This window comes from Cryptotermes secundus, unplaced genomic scaffold (genome assembly GCF_002891405.2).
Source record: "Cryptotermes secundus unplaced genomic scaffold, Csec_1.0 scaffold1430, whole genome shotgun sequence".
NCBI lineage: Eukaryota > Metazoa > Arthropoda > Insecta > Blattodea > Kalotermitidae > Cryptotermes > Cryptotermes secundus.
The window spans coordinates 228,985-242,912 of record NW_019736419.1 but is presented as its reverse complement, the minus strand read 5'-3'; the positions used below and the strand labels follow the sequence as shown (position 1 = coordinate 242,912).

The window sequence follows — 13,928 nt, the reverse complement described above, 5'->3', positions numbered from 1 at the left end:
TATCTGTGCGAGACAACATTTTCTCATCTTGTACACATGAAAAACATATATAGGAACAGACTTAACGTGGAGCCAGATCTACGTCTGAAATTATCCAGTTTTGATCCTGACATTCGAAAGTTGACGTCTGAAAAACAGCACCAGCCATCACATTAGGTGAGTGTTAAATTCATAATATTACGCCTAATTGATATGTTCGTAATCTTCCGAATATCTCCATTTATAACAGTATTTTATTGTCATAAATGACACATTTAGTGTTGTAAAATTTTAAGTTACTGCTTCATTTTTATGATATGTACTCGTAAAATTTAATAATTTCCATTTTGGGTTTTATGGGGTCCGCGGTGAATTAACATTCGGTACAGGGGGTCCGCGGCATCAAAAAGGTTGGGAAACACTGTCCTTAAGCTTGGTAGAGGTCCGCCACGGACGACAAAGTACGTGTCAGAAGGTATCCACGGAACATATACTTTCGGTACTCATTCCACGCGTGCGAGGTGAGAGAAGAACGCGTTCGTAACACATAATCTTGTCGAAGCTCAAAGAGCTTGAAGAAATTAAATCTGGAAATGGCAGAATGTGTTGTTGTGAAATTTTCTAGTGATTCTGTTAGAGTTGGGACTGATGACTTAAGTAATAACGTATGTGACGAAGGTCATAGTCAAGTAGCAGGATCGGTATTTGGCTTATATCACATAATTTGCCTCTTGATCTCAATAACAACGTTCATCCTAGATATTGGTTTTGATTCATGGTTGGCATACATCTACTACTGCCAAGGACAAGGCTCGTATTTCGCTCTGACGGTGACATTTCTGATTTTTCCTGCACTTATTACAACGGCATTCAGCCTGAGATGGTACGTTGTTAATTATTCCTCCTGTCTGCCTCGTTGGATTTATGAGCGGACTAACAATAATCGTTCTTATTTTATGCATCCTTTTGCTTATGTTACGATCGAGATCAAGTGAAAACAGTAAGTCATTTTATTATATTAACCGCCCCACATGTTTCGGTCTCTTTTGACCTATGAATAAAAACAATAAATATAAAACGTTCATGTTGAATTGTATGAATTTTGGTATAAATTTGATGTAGCTATATGTGTTATAATATTAATGGTGATTAAGTGTGTGTGTTATTTCACTGCGTGTAGTGTTGTGGTTTGTGTTTATGTGATGGTATTTCTTATGGATGAGTTTGATGTTTGCTAAAAATATGAAGTCTTTGTTGTAATGCCTCTATAATGTATACAAGTAAGTACTTTTTGACCATTAACTGAGTGTTAGGCATTCTATGTTGTTTACATTTTTTTTATTGCTAGTGGGGTGGGACTAAGTCCCTTGTACTGTGGCTACTTCTGGCCTGTTGTACCAGCTCCAGATGATAGGTGAGGGTGATTGTGGAGCAGTTGGTGGAATGAAGATTGGTAGGGGAAGGAGAAAACCTGCCCCAGCGCCACATTGTCCACCACAAATCCCATTTGACCACACCCGGGATCGAACCCAGGCCGCCGCAATGGGAAGCCAGCGACTAACCGCTTGAGCTGTGGCGGGACCCATGTTGTTTACATAGTTACCTGTTTGTGGTTTGTTTTCTGATGCACTGTTAGCATGTTGGTAATCAGAGTAATGTGTTGTATATGTCTGAGGTTACGTGATTTAAGGTGAAGAGTAAGGAGGGTGTTGGGCTGCGTAGTGAGGGGTGGCTATAGGAGGTAGTAGGTGGCGATGATTCAGTGAGGTGGTGCTATGAGAGTTATGTTTTAAAATTATGCTGAATATGGGTTTATTGGTGTCAATAAAAGTGTCCATTTGTTGTTTCTGTAAAGTAAGATTATGTATGTGGAAGTGTTCCAATGTCCTTAGTAAGTGGACTTTCTTTTGACTGGGGAGAATTTGCATTGTTTCATCTATAGTATCATAAGTGTTTTGAGTTTCTAATATGTATTGTGTATACCTTGGGTTCGATTTGTTGGTTCTTATTGCTTGCACATGTTCCTTGAAGCATGCTCAAAATATTCTACCTGTCTGTCCAACATACTTCAAGGTGCAGTTGTGTACTGTGCTGCACTGTGTTACGCCATGCTAGTCTCTTTCTTTGCTTAGTATGATAATTTTTCAGTGCTTGTTATGATAAGTAATAGTACAATAAAAGCCCAATATAATGCTGTTACAGGAGACATGATCATACCTGTTATAATAGAAAATTTACTCATGACTAACAGTAAACTTCATAAACATTTTTATATTAATGTTTTTAAATGTTGCGATGTAGAAGAGAAGATGTTTGAAGTATGCTGATGGCAAAGTTGCTAGTTATATTTTTACTGATAGAAAGGCCTGTTAAAATTCAATAGGGAATAATATCTTTCATCCCCTCTCTCCCTTTCCTCACTTCTTCCTGTTCCAGTGTCTGATTCCTTTTCCCTTAAAAAACAGTTGAGCTACATCTTTATGCTTCAGATGCCACAGTTTTTAACAAAGAGCTGCTACACGTGTTAGCATATGAAATCTACTGCTGTGAGAATGACAACATATGCCCATTATGGAAGAACATAGCCTGAATCTGTAGCTATGTCACATAGCATGTCATTCCAGAAATGACAGTACAGCATAACTGCACATTCTAAATTATTTTCCATCTATCATTGATTACAGTAATTGTGCTGTTTAGCTTCAGTGTAAATCTTTTTGTAGGATGTCCTGATCTTGATCTTTAATATATCATTTTATTTCTTATGTTAATTTATAGCATTCTTTCAAGATGTTGAGATGATTTCTTCTACTTGTGTATTGTGTGACACAACAGAAATTTTGTGAAGCATGTGGCGGTCCCCTTTAAAGCTATCCTTGTACCAGGCTGTGAAGGCCCATATGGCTGTGAGACCTTGAGGGTCCCACACTATCTAGACAATCGGCTGAAAGATGTTGGTAAGGTTGTCAGTCTTCCGCGCCAGCCGGCTAGAAGGATTAGGTCAACTGAAAAAAATCCAGTGACCTCATCGGGACTTGAACCCGCGACCTTCCTGCTTGTACCATGGCTCCTCAAATATGGTGGTCTCTTATATTTATAAACAACATATGTTTCAGGTATATAATAGATGGTGATGAGCCTACTCTTTCAAAACCTCCACTTTGGAAGTGGGTGCTACGAATCATCATGTTATTGCTTCAGTTGGCACCAATACTCAGGTATCTAATTTTTTAGATATTTCAGTTTGGCAGTTTTGTTCTATGTCCTTCAAAAGATATTTTTAATTTTTCCAGTGCATAGTCAATAAACCATTGTTATAATTTCTACTATGTTATTTTAGGTATTCATGTTGGATTCAGTTAGGAGGGAACTATTGTACAATATTCTCATAGTTTGGGGTTCCCATAAATTTAGTTAGACCGATTAAAATGTGTTTAAACAAAACATATAGTAATGTCCATATAGTTAAATATTTGTCTGATAATTTTCCTGTCCAGAGTGGTCTAAAACAAGGAGAAGCTCTGTCACCATTGATATTCAGCTTTGCTTTAGAGTATGTCATTAGAAAGGTCTAGGAAAACCAGGTGGGACTGAAATTACATGGGACTCATCAGCTGCTGCTCTGTGCTGATGATGTAAATCTGCTGGGTGCTAACATGGATACCATAAAGAAAAACAGAAACTTAATTGATGCTAGTAAGGATGTTGGTCTAGAAGGAAACCTAAGTACTGTAATCGTATGTCGAAAAAGTGAAAAAGTGCAGACACTGATCATGGAGGACCATCATTTGGCCATCCATGAAGTTGCTGATGAGGTTGAGATCAGCAGAGGTTCCACAAACACAATTTCAACTGAGGATATGGGCATGCGAAGAGTGGCGGCAAAATTTGTGCCCAAGCTGCTTTTGCCGGAGCAGCAACAACTCCATCTTGAGGTCGCGCAGGACATGCTGGAGTGCAACAACATGGATCCTGAGTTCCTGAAGACTATGATCACTGGGGACGAGTCATGGGTGTATGGATATGACCCGGAAAACAAGGTCCAGGCGTCAGAATGGAAGCATCCAGCATCCCCAAGGTCCAAAAGAGCACAACAGGTTCGGAGCAATGTGAAGGTGATACTCATTTTTTTTTTCTATTACCGAGGTGTTGTGCATCATGAGTACGCACCACTAGGCCAGACTGTTAGTAAGGAGTACTACCAAGAAGTCCTCCGCCATCTTCATGATGCAGTTCAGCACAAGAGACCGGAGCTGTGGGACGCACGCAACAGGCAGCTGCATCATGACAGTGGCCCAGCTCATTCATCACACCTGATCCAGGGTTTCCTGGCCAAGCACGCTATTCTGCAGGTTCGCCAGGCTCTACTCTTCTGATATGGCTCCTTGTGATTTCTGACTGTTCCCGAGATTGAAGACTGCTAAAAGGCTGCCATTTTGACAGCCACAAGGACATCATACAGAACGCGACGGCGCAGCTGCACACCATTCCAAAAGAAGCCTTCCAGAATTCCTTCCAGCAATGGCAGGACTGCTGGGCTAAGTGTGTGGAGTCACAAGGTGCCTACTTTGAAGGGGATTAGGTATTGTAACGACACAGATACAGAACTTTTTTTTCCTGGCCCAAGGTTGGATACTTTTTGGGCAGAGTAGTATATGTTGCTGTCTCATCACCAGAATGCAAGGAAAAGTCATGACATGAAGATAGCCATGCTTTGAAAATGTGACACCGTTCAAATATTTGAGAATGACAGTAACAAATCAGAATTTGATTCAGGAGGAAATTAGAAGGATATTGAATTCAGGTAATGCTTGCTACCATTCAGTCTATGAGCTTAGGTCTTCCTGTCGGCTCTAAAAACATGAAAACTAGAATATATAAAACTGTAATTTTGCCTGTGGTTCTGTATGGGTCTGAATCTGCCAAAACAGGCCTGAAATGGACATCTATAAGTCCGTTAAGTGTAAATGTTTCATAAATTTGAAACAATATTTTATGAACTTTGAGAGTTGTTTGACAGTAACTATGAATAGTTTATCAACTGGGATGTGAGCCTTGTAGACTGGTAGATGTTTACTGACTGGTGTTCTGAAGCAATATTCTGCCTCCATTTTGAGGGTCGAAGAGTAAGTGCTCTACTTGCTTGAGGGCTTACTCTTCAGCCCTCAATATGGAGGCAGCACATTCCTCTGTACTGTAAGTAAACATCTGCCAGACTGCATGGTATCATATTCCAGATGATAATGCTCTTCAGTAATACGAGAGTCATACTGAAAGTCATGAGCAACAATTTTTTGTAAAGTAACATGCTTTATTATTGACAAACCAAATACACCACCTCAATCTACAGACCTTTCTTTATTTTTCCGCATCGTCCCAGACGTTTATCACGCACTGGACAATGGAGCTTGTGCAGCGTCTGGACATAACGAGCAGCATTGATGGTTTGCCCAGGTTCCAGGAATTCGGCCAGAATAAACCCCTCTGCATCCCAGAAGACTGTACCCATCACCTTCGCAGCTGATGGCACTGTGTTTGCCTTCTTTTTTGGTGGAGAATGGAAATGGTGCCATTCCATACTCTGCCGTTTTGTTTCAGGCTCAAAATGGTGAAACCAGCTTTCGTCACCTGTCACAATACAGAGCAAGAAATCATTGCCTTTGTGTCGATATCTCTGCAGCATCTCTGGCTTTTCACTGACCTTTGTGGTCTTCAGTCAATAACCGCGGGACCCAACAAGCACAAACTTTCCTATAGCCCAAGATTTCAATCATCTCCTGTACTGCACTGTGCCCTATTCCAAGTTTTTGGGCTATTGTGTCCACAGTCACATGCCTGTCATCTTCAATGATCTCATCCACTCTTTCCTTGTTGCGTTCAGTTGAGGCTGTTCGCGGAAGACCGCTCCAAGGCTCATCTTCAATGCTGGTGTTCCCATCTTTAAAATGTTTCACCCGTCTTCGAACACTGCTCACACCCATGCACACAGTTCCATAAGCACGCTGAAGAGTCTGGTGAATTTCTGCAGCAGGAATTTCCTCTTTCACAAGAAATTCAATGACAGCACGCTGGCGAAACGACATATGGTTGTTGGCCATTTTGTTAGGAGTTATACTGGTCATGTGATGCAAGCTATTGACGTCACAAGACACTCAAGGTTAACACAACAGCTGGTTCCACCTACCACCATACTCTCTTTCGTCTGCTGTTCCCACGTTGCATGCAAAAAAAAGTTGGTCATGACTTTTGGTACCACCTACGTATTTTGATCTGTGTGTTTCTAATAGTAATCTTACAACTTTTTAAGAAGTATAATTTACAAATCGATAAGTGATGGACTTGTTAGTGAAGAAATGAGGAAAAGAATATAAATTTGTAAATTTCAACAGGATGTAAAAAGAATTAAACTTACATGAATGAAAAGGAACACTGTTTTTCAAATTGATAGTGAAATTAAAACCAAAGTAAAGTGGTCTGTGCGAAGGCTGAGAACATGATGGATAATGCAAGTGGGGATGGGTGTAGAAAGGGAAGATAAGACATGAATAAAAATGATGGACTTAGAACTGTGAGAGGGCAGGCAAAGATCAAAACTTGTCTCATGCTTGATCCCCTTCCCCAAGGAAAAGTCCAATTATTTATCAGTGATTGAGTTTTGTGAGTTAATAAGTAGTAGACCTACTGTTTTTACATACTTCATACAAGTTACATTTATTGTTAATTGTTTCATAATGGATTGCAGAGTTACTAATTCTACATTGTACAATTTAAGACAAATACAGTGAAACCTCGATTCATTGTTTTCGTCGGGGTCCCTGAAAAAAAACGATGGTTGCAGGAAAACGATAGATGCAGGGCCTATATAAAATGAATAAAAACGGTCACATTTGCTTATATGTATTAACTAAATCAAAAAACGTAAACTAGTGATAATATTTCCACTGTCAAGTCCAATTTGTGTTACTACTTGTTAAAAAAGTCATTAATTTTCACATGTTTAGTAGCATCTTTCCTTTTCAAGCTGAATAATAATCTTTCAGTATTAACAATGTTCGCTTGGTCTCTTTCGGTGATGTCGTGAGCATATATGAACGCTCTCACTGACTCAAATGCACAACGTGCTTTTGTAAAACTGGGCACTGGTTCAGTCTCGGCTTCATCGTCATCACCACCACCATCACCTTGCCCTTCCTCCATGCAACTTCCACTTCCGAACTTTTTTCACAGGAAACGCCATGTGGGAGAAAATTGTTGAAGATGCTAACAATAATACGAAGCATGTCGAGGATCGAACACGTGATGGACTGTATACTCAACCAGGCGAAATCGCGAACTGAGTTGATTCACACGATTCACACTAACATACAGGAAAGTTTTCCTAGCTGGAAGGCTCTCGGCATCCCCTTATCGCAAGACACGCTCAAGGTCGCATACCACGTTTCAGAAACATCAACTGCTTTTACTACTAATGCTTACTAACATTTGTGTGGTGTTGCACTTTCTTAAAAACGATCAATGCAGGATTAACATTCATGGGGACCAAGAATTCCGACCGATAGATGTGGGAAAACGATAAATCGAAGAACGATCGATGCGGGTTTTATTTCCATAGTTTAAATAGGATTTGTTCAGGGACCACAGAAATTGAACGATGGATCTGGGAAAACGATATATCCAGGAACGATAGATCGAGGTTTCACTGTATTACACTTAGGTATTACAAATGTGTTATGTAGGTATTGCGATGCACTGGCCTGTGGTGTACACAGCATTACTGCTGGGAAGGCAGGAAATAAGTTACGACAACAGAAAATGTACAGAAAGATGTTAGATGAAGATTCAGATGCAGCATTACTCAGACTGTTTCATTGCTTCCTGCATGCTGCACCTCAGGCAATCTTACAACTTATGATCCTCATCTTCCATCAGTCACATGCAAGCTCTGTTCAAGGTAAGGAATATCTCTGGCATATAATATGAAGAATTAGTTCTAGTAAGACTCTCCCATTAAGCCCTTGTGTACTTGTAATGAGCAAGATTCATTGGCACAGTGAAGGCCGAAAGAATTTACATAGAAATCTGACTCATATATATATATACACACATACACAGAGGGGTCCAAAAAAAAATGTACTCACTCTCTGATAGTCAGTATCTTTGGAACAGAATGACATGTAGTTACAATTCTTGTGCGGAGAGAGATAGAATCATTGTATGTGTTCGAAGTGACCACCATCAGCAGCTAAACAGCGTCGATGCCGCTGAACTGCTGAGTGAACTATGGCTGTCAGTGTGTCTGGTGTCATGGCTGCACACGACGCTTCGGTGGTTTCTTGTAGCATGTTCAGTGTAGCTGGCTTTTGTTGATAAACTTCATCCTTCAAGGTTCCCCATAGTTAGAAGTCAAGAGGTGTTAGGTCTGGAGACCGTGGTTGGTACTCAGTAGCACCTCTTCGACCTATCCATCGTCCAGGTAGAGTGCCAACCAAGTACGCCATGATGTCTCGATGGTAGTGAAGTGGAGCACAATCTTGATGTAGGTAAAAATCTCTCATCTCCAAACAGCGCTTGAATGTCAGGGAAAATGGATCAAAGAAGAAACGACCAATGAAACCGTGCGATGACAGACATCATGAACATCATGAACAGTACAGTCATCTTCAAATTTATCCTGAATATGAGCAGTTGTTCGACATGTTGGTGGCTGAGTTCAAAACTCGTTCTGCCATTGTCATTGTACCTCTTCAATGTTTTCATACTTCCAGTGCCACTTCAATACAGCCTTGCATTGCTCAAAGAACAACCTTTCAGCGATTGTTGCTGCTGTCTTCTGCTCGCAGCATGAACTACACTCATGTGACCTTTGCCATCTGTTGAGAAAACATTACACTACACTACTGCGCAAGAATTGTAACTACATGTCATTTTGTTCTAAAGATATTGACTATCACAGAGTGAGTACATTTTTTTGAACCCCTCCTGTATACATATATGGGTGAAAAGTCATTTAGGATCCAACATGTGTGAAGTTATTTGCGTGTGTTAGTATACTGCATTGAATTAAATTTGTTCTTACTGTGTACTGTGTTCCTAATGTACTCATCATGTTTGCATTGTAAAGTTGATCATTATACAGGAATACTTAAAAGAAAAGTAAGAAACTAAAGACTTCAGATCTTTATATTGGTATTGTGGTGAGAACCCATGCAGCCAAGAAGGACACTGAAACGAAAGCCATCCAAGTGGAAACGAAAACCATTTGAGACAAGTTAGATGCCCATCAGTAAGAGATAGACTGCCCTGAAACCAAGGGAAACTGAAAAGTAGACTGATTTGAAAGAAGCAGAGACCGTGAATTTGGAGGCTAATCCAGAATGATGCAGTCTGATGTGGAACACCCGGAGGTCCCTACTGAAGAGGCTGCAGTGAAGTCTTTGAGAACAACAAAGAAGTGAAGTGACACAAGGGCCAGCATCTAGCTGCAGGGCGATGCAGAGAGCCATAAGAGCTTACCTGAGGAGATTGTGGATCCTGAAGGAAGTTGACTGCTGAGAGCAGGAAGGTGTCCCATCATGCAGCAATGTTACGGTGCAAGAGAAAAGTCTTCTGGAAGATTTAGACCCAGGGAAATTGTGGAACGCAGAAGGAATTGGCCGCAGCCGGCAGGAGAATGACCCACAGTACAAAAGTGACATGGCACAGGAGACATGATCACAAGAAATAACCATCAGGACAGTGTGGTACAAGAAACCTGGAAAGGATGGACATGCAGGAAGAGATGTTGGAAGGGCCTGGAATGCAATAATGCATAAGGGACTAAGGCCTAAGACAGCAGCTGTGAGGCAGCAGGCGATTAATTGACCCAGGCACAAGACGGCAGCTGCTTCCTAAGATTGAGAGGACCTCAGAGGAGTTTGTGAAGCGAGTGACCAGGATATCCAATGGGTTGTGGAAAATGGGGAACTGGACCTTGTGGAGGAGTCATCCCCCGCTGAAGCAGAAAATCAAGGCCTGGGCATTATGGAGTGGTCCACCCTGTCCAAAACGGAAGAGAAACATACTAGCAGCATTAGTGTAAGAAGAGCTGGATGTGTGGAAGCACCGGTCACTCCAGGGGTTATGGCCCACCATGTGGAAGAAGAGAAATAAGAAAACCTTTGGGTGGACTTACTGGCACATAGCAGCGAGCTGCTCGGAGTTAGCGGTGAGAGCATATGGAGAATGAACACCATGAAAAAAAGAAAAGAACAACTTGCAGGAAGATGTTGAAAGCACAGCCCCTGGAAAGTAAATAAAGGTGATACACCGTTATGCTGTTCAGGACAAACAGCCTTAAGGAGGGAGCAATGTGGTGGATTTGCTCCATGCAAGAAGGCTCCAGCCACAGAAACTGCCATTTCTAAATAATACGCGCACACAACAATGGAACAATGGGTTATGCAACCTGCTTCTAGGCCAGTGTTCTGCAACCTTTTTCTACTTGCAGCACACCATGAAGTATCCGTGACTCAGCATGGCACACCAAAATGTTATTCCCCTCAAAAATGCATGATATATCAGACAATATAAATACGTAATGTGATCAACTTATTACTATAATATTATTATATTGTTATTTTATTATCATTAAACAGAAATAAACTCGTGCATTTATTAACAATTAATGAACTTTAATTCACTGTAGAGTGTAGAAAAACACTTCTATTATTATTAAAGTAAATACAGTAATTCTACTCATACCTTCAATGTGATACTTGCGCCTGCATAGCTGCACACAGGCGACTGATCCGTGGTGGAATCATTGACAGTGCAAGTCTCATTTCTTCATCGATGGATTTGAGCCGCTCCCTCTTTGATGTCTTAATTTCAGTTAACGTCGAGAAGCCCAGTTCACGCAAATATGCAGTTGAAAATGGCAATAACACATTAACTGCCATCTCGGAGATAGCCGGGTATCCACTCCTTATTGCCAACCAAAATGTATCCAAAGGCACTTTGAGAAGTTTTAGTTTCAGTGTTCTGTTTGCTTTTAAATCTGCGAGTTCCTCTTGTGTATTAATTGGATCATGTTCTGAATTCACCACAAATGGATCACGAACCCAGTCAAAATCTTGTACACTCTCTCCAAAATAATTATTGAATTTCTGCTGCAGCATTTCTGAATGTTCTTTAATTGTATCCATCACCACTTTATTGCCATCAGCAAGCGTCCATACAGTCGGGGACATCTCAAACGACCCATCTGTAATTCTCTAACTAGCAACCAAAATTTGCGAACTACTTCAGAGCACAGCTGTGATAGAACTGAAACAGTTATAAAATGCGGGATCTCTACTCTTCAGGCGGAAGAATTTATTTTTATTTTATTTTTATTTATTTACTTATTTTTTAAATATTTATAATTTTAAATGAAGGCCAGCAATTGGTGGGTGCATCATTACAGGAAGAAAGTTATAAAGTTGAAGAAGCTCTAACTTCTAACAAACGGGGGCAAATACCAAAACAGCGTTGTAAAAGACAGGAAAACCCATGCTAATGCCTGCAGTTTTAGGGAAAAGCACGTACACAGAACGTGGGGAAAGCATATCAAAGAAGCTGCGTAGATGCGAGAAAAATAAAAATAAATCAATAATGAAAACTGATATAACAACAACTGTGAGTAAATAATTTTCGTTTGCTTTCTTAGAATACATAAAAAATCACAGCATGTAATAAAGAATAAACAAGCATCATCTAATTTAATCAGTGCAATGGCTGAGAATAAAATACAAGCATATGAAACACAATAACTGGGATAAAATAAAATGAATAAAATTTGACAATTAATTTCTTACAATAGGTGAAAGTTCACGTCACACCTTTCACCTTGTGATGGCACACTGTTTGCGGAACACTGTTCTAGGCAACAGCGTGGTAAACACACTTCCACACAGGTGCAATGATGCCACATCCCAACAGTGCTTAGCTGTCATGTGACTAGTGTTTTCTGTGTGGTCTGCACTGTGAAACAGTAGAACTGTGTTTTCTGTGTTATCCATACAGCAACTATATAACACAAGTCCACTTGCATTCAAGAAGGGTCCAGAAGAGTTTTCACTTGAGTTCCAGGGTGATTGAAGATGAAATGGCAAGAAGACTGCATAGTGATTTGAAGTGCCAGTTTCTGTGTTGAGATTGTTGCCAGGAGGCGACTAGTGCATGTGTAAATCAGTAATAGCATTGTATTAATTGTAATTAAGAGAGATTGTAACCGAAGTGTTAATAAATTCAATCATCTGGTCTAGAACTTGTTATTTTCATCACGCATGCCATCCTACACGTGGCAGTATCTTTAAGGCTTACCATGTTAATAACATGTTCATTTTTATTGAAGTAAAGACATATAGTTATTGCATACTTTGATTTTGTGTGGGCATATATTGAAACTGTATATTTTCACAGCAATTCAAGCAAGGGCAGTGATATGTTCGCTAGTATCAGTGGCATGGTCACTTACATCTTATCATCGTTCAGTGAGAAATGCTCGAGACGACAAGGAAAAGTTAGAGTGGCAAGGAGCTGTCATGCAGTTTTGCTGGCATCTTATGAGCACAGGTAACTTTTGCATCAGTTAGTTGTGCAGTTATTGAATTAAAATAGAGATATACCTGTTTCTAAGCATTATAATTGTATGCAATATATGGAGGTATTCTAATGGTAAAGACAATAAAAAAAATATTTTTTTTTTAATAACATTAATTCCTAATTGGAAACTCTCACTGGAGCCAAACCTGAAGTTGCAAATATTATTTTTGAGTTTTTGGACCGTGTTATGATTGTCTCCATTTATGGTCATATTAATTTTTGTGGGGGTTTGTCTGCCTTGGTAGTGGTAAATGGTCCTTTTCTGGGGTGTGGGTATATGTAAGGTGGATTCTCCTCTCCACTGCAGTAAGATAATAATGATCATGGCAAACATGGGAGATCCTTTGTCTTGACAAAGGGTTTGAATCTCTGTGTTGACCTAATATCTCTAACATTCACAAAGTTTCACATTTGTATGAAGGAATAAAAGGGAGGAATATGCAGTAAAATCCATTTGGTCTCAAACCCAAGCCCTGTGGCACAAAAGTCCTTGTGTGCCTTGTTCTTACATACACTACCATGTCCTTGGGTGTTTTCAGGTGTACATGTGCTGATTAGTTCAAATGTGGAGCAGTGGATACATTAGTAAAACTTCTGTTCCCATTTAATTTCTCTCTTGAGGGCAGAGAATTTAATTTAAACATTTAGCCGAAGAAAACTTAAAATTGAGAAAATATTGAATGCAGATGATTGGACTTGAAGTATAGGAATTTAAATTGAAGCCAGAAAAAATGATTTAATCACTGCATTGTAATTTTGAGGATTCTGTGTGAAATCCGAAGTAGTCTTTTAGGACGTACATGTTCTTACAAGTAGTATGTGTATATTCTCAGAGTAATCAGTTTAAAAATCTCAGGATGTTTAGTAAGAAGATAGTCTTGCTCTAATGGTGTTTCTGTTGTTTTATAGTGTCAAGAGTGTTGGCCCTCAGCTTGCTAGCATCATTGTTCCCAGCATGGATGGGCACAGTTTGTTTATGCCATTGGTGTGTCATGTCAGCATGGCTTGCTGTGGGACACCAACACACTGCAGTTTGTGCTACTCGATGTGAAGAATTATTATTCAGCCTCGTGCTTGGCCTGGCCTACATATTGGCATTCATTGCTCCTCGAGATGGACCTACTAGATATTCGTATTTGGCCTATTATCTGGTGTTCTTCATGGAAAACACTGGCGCTCTTGTTGTCTGGTAAGGGCCCTGTATGTATGTGGGGCAATCCAAAAGTTTCCAAAATTTGAATTTTGTCCGCGAATGGTTATGAGTACATCAAAATACTGCTAGGTGTCTCCTCACACATCATTCTTGAATCAGGGTGGCAAGCGGC

At 40.1% G+C, this 13,928-nt stretch overlaps 1 protein-coding gene across 2 annotated transcripts in view; it reads left to right on the top strand.

Annotated features, from left to right (window-relative positions):
• The first annotated feature begins 468 nt into the window (after window positions 1-468).
• The window catches only part of LOC111869955 (XK-related protein 4), a 29,933-nt gene continuing 16,473 nt past the window's right edge, over window positions 469-13,928 (top strand). For both annotated transcript variants that reach the window (XM_033753612.1, XM_033753613.1), the window contains exons 1-5: window positions 469-862; window positions 3,096-3,197; window positions 7,716-7,930; window positions 12,421-12,573; window positions 13,513-13,792. In XM_033753612.1, coding sequence (XP_033609503.1) covers window positions 573-862; window positions 3,096-3,197; window positions 7,716-7,930; window positions 12,421-12,573; window positions 13,513-13,792 — 1,040 coding nt within the window. In that variant the 5' untranslated portion in view covers window positions 469-572. The remainder of the gene's footprint in view (window positions 863-3,095; window positions 3,198-7,715; window positions 7,931-12,420; window positions 12,574-13,512; window positions 13,793-13,928) is intronic.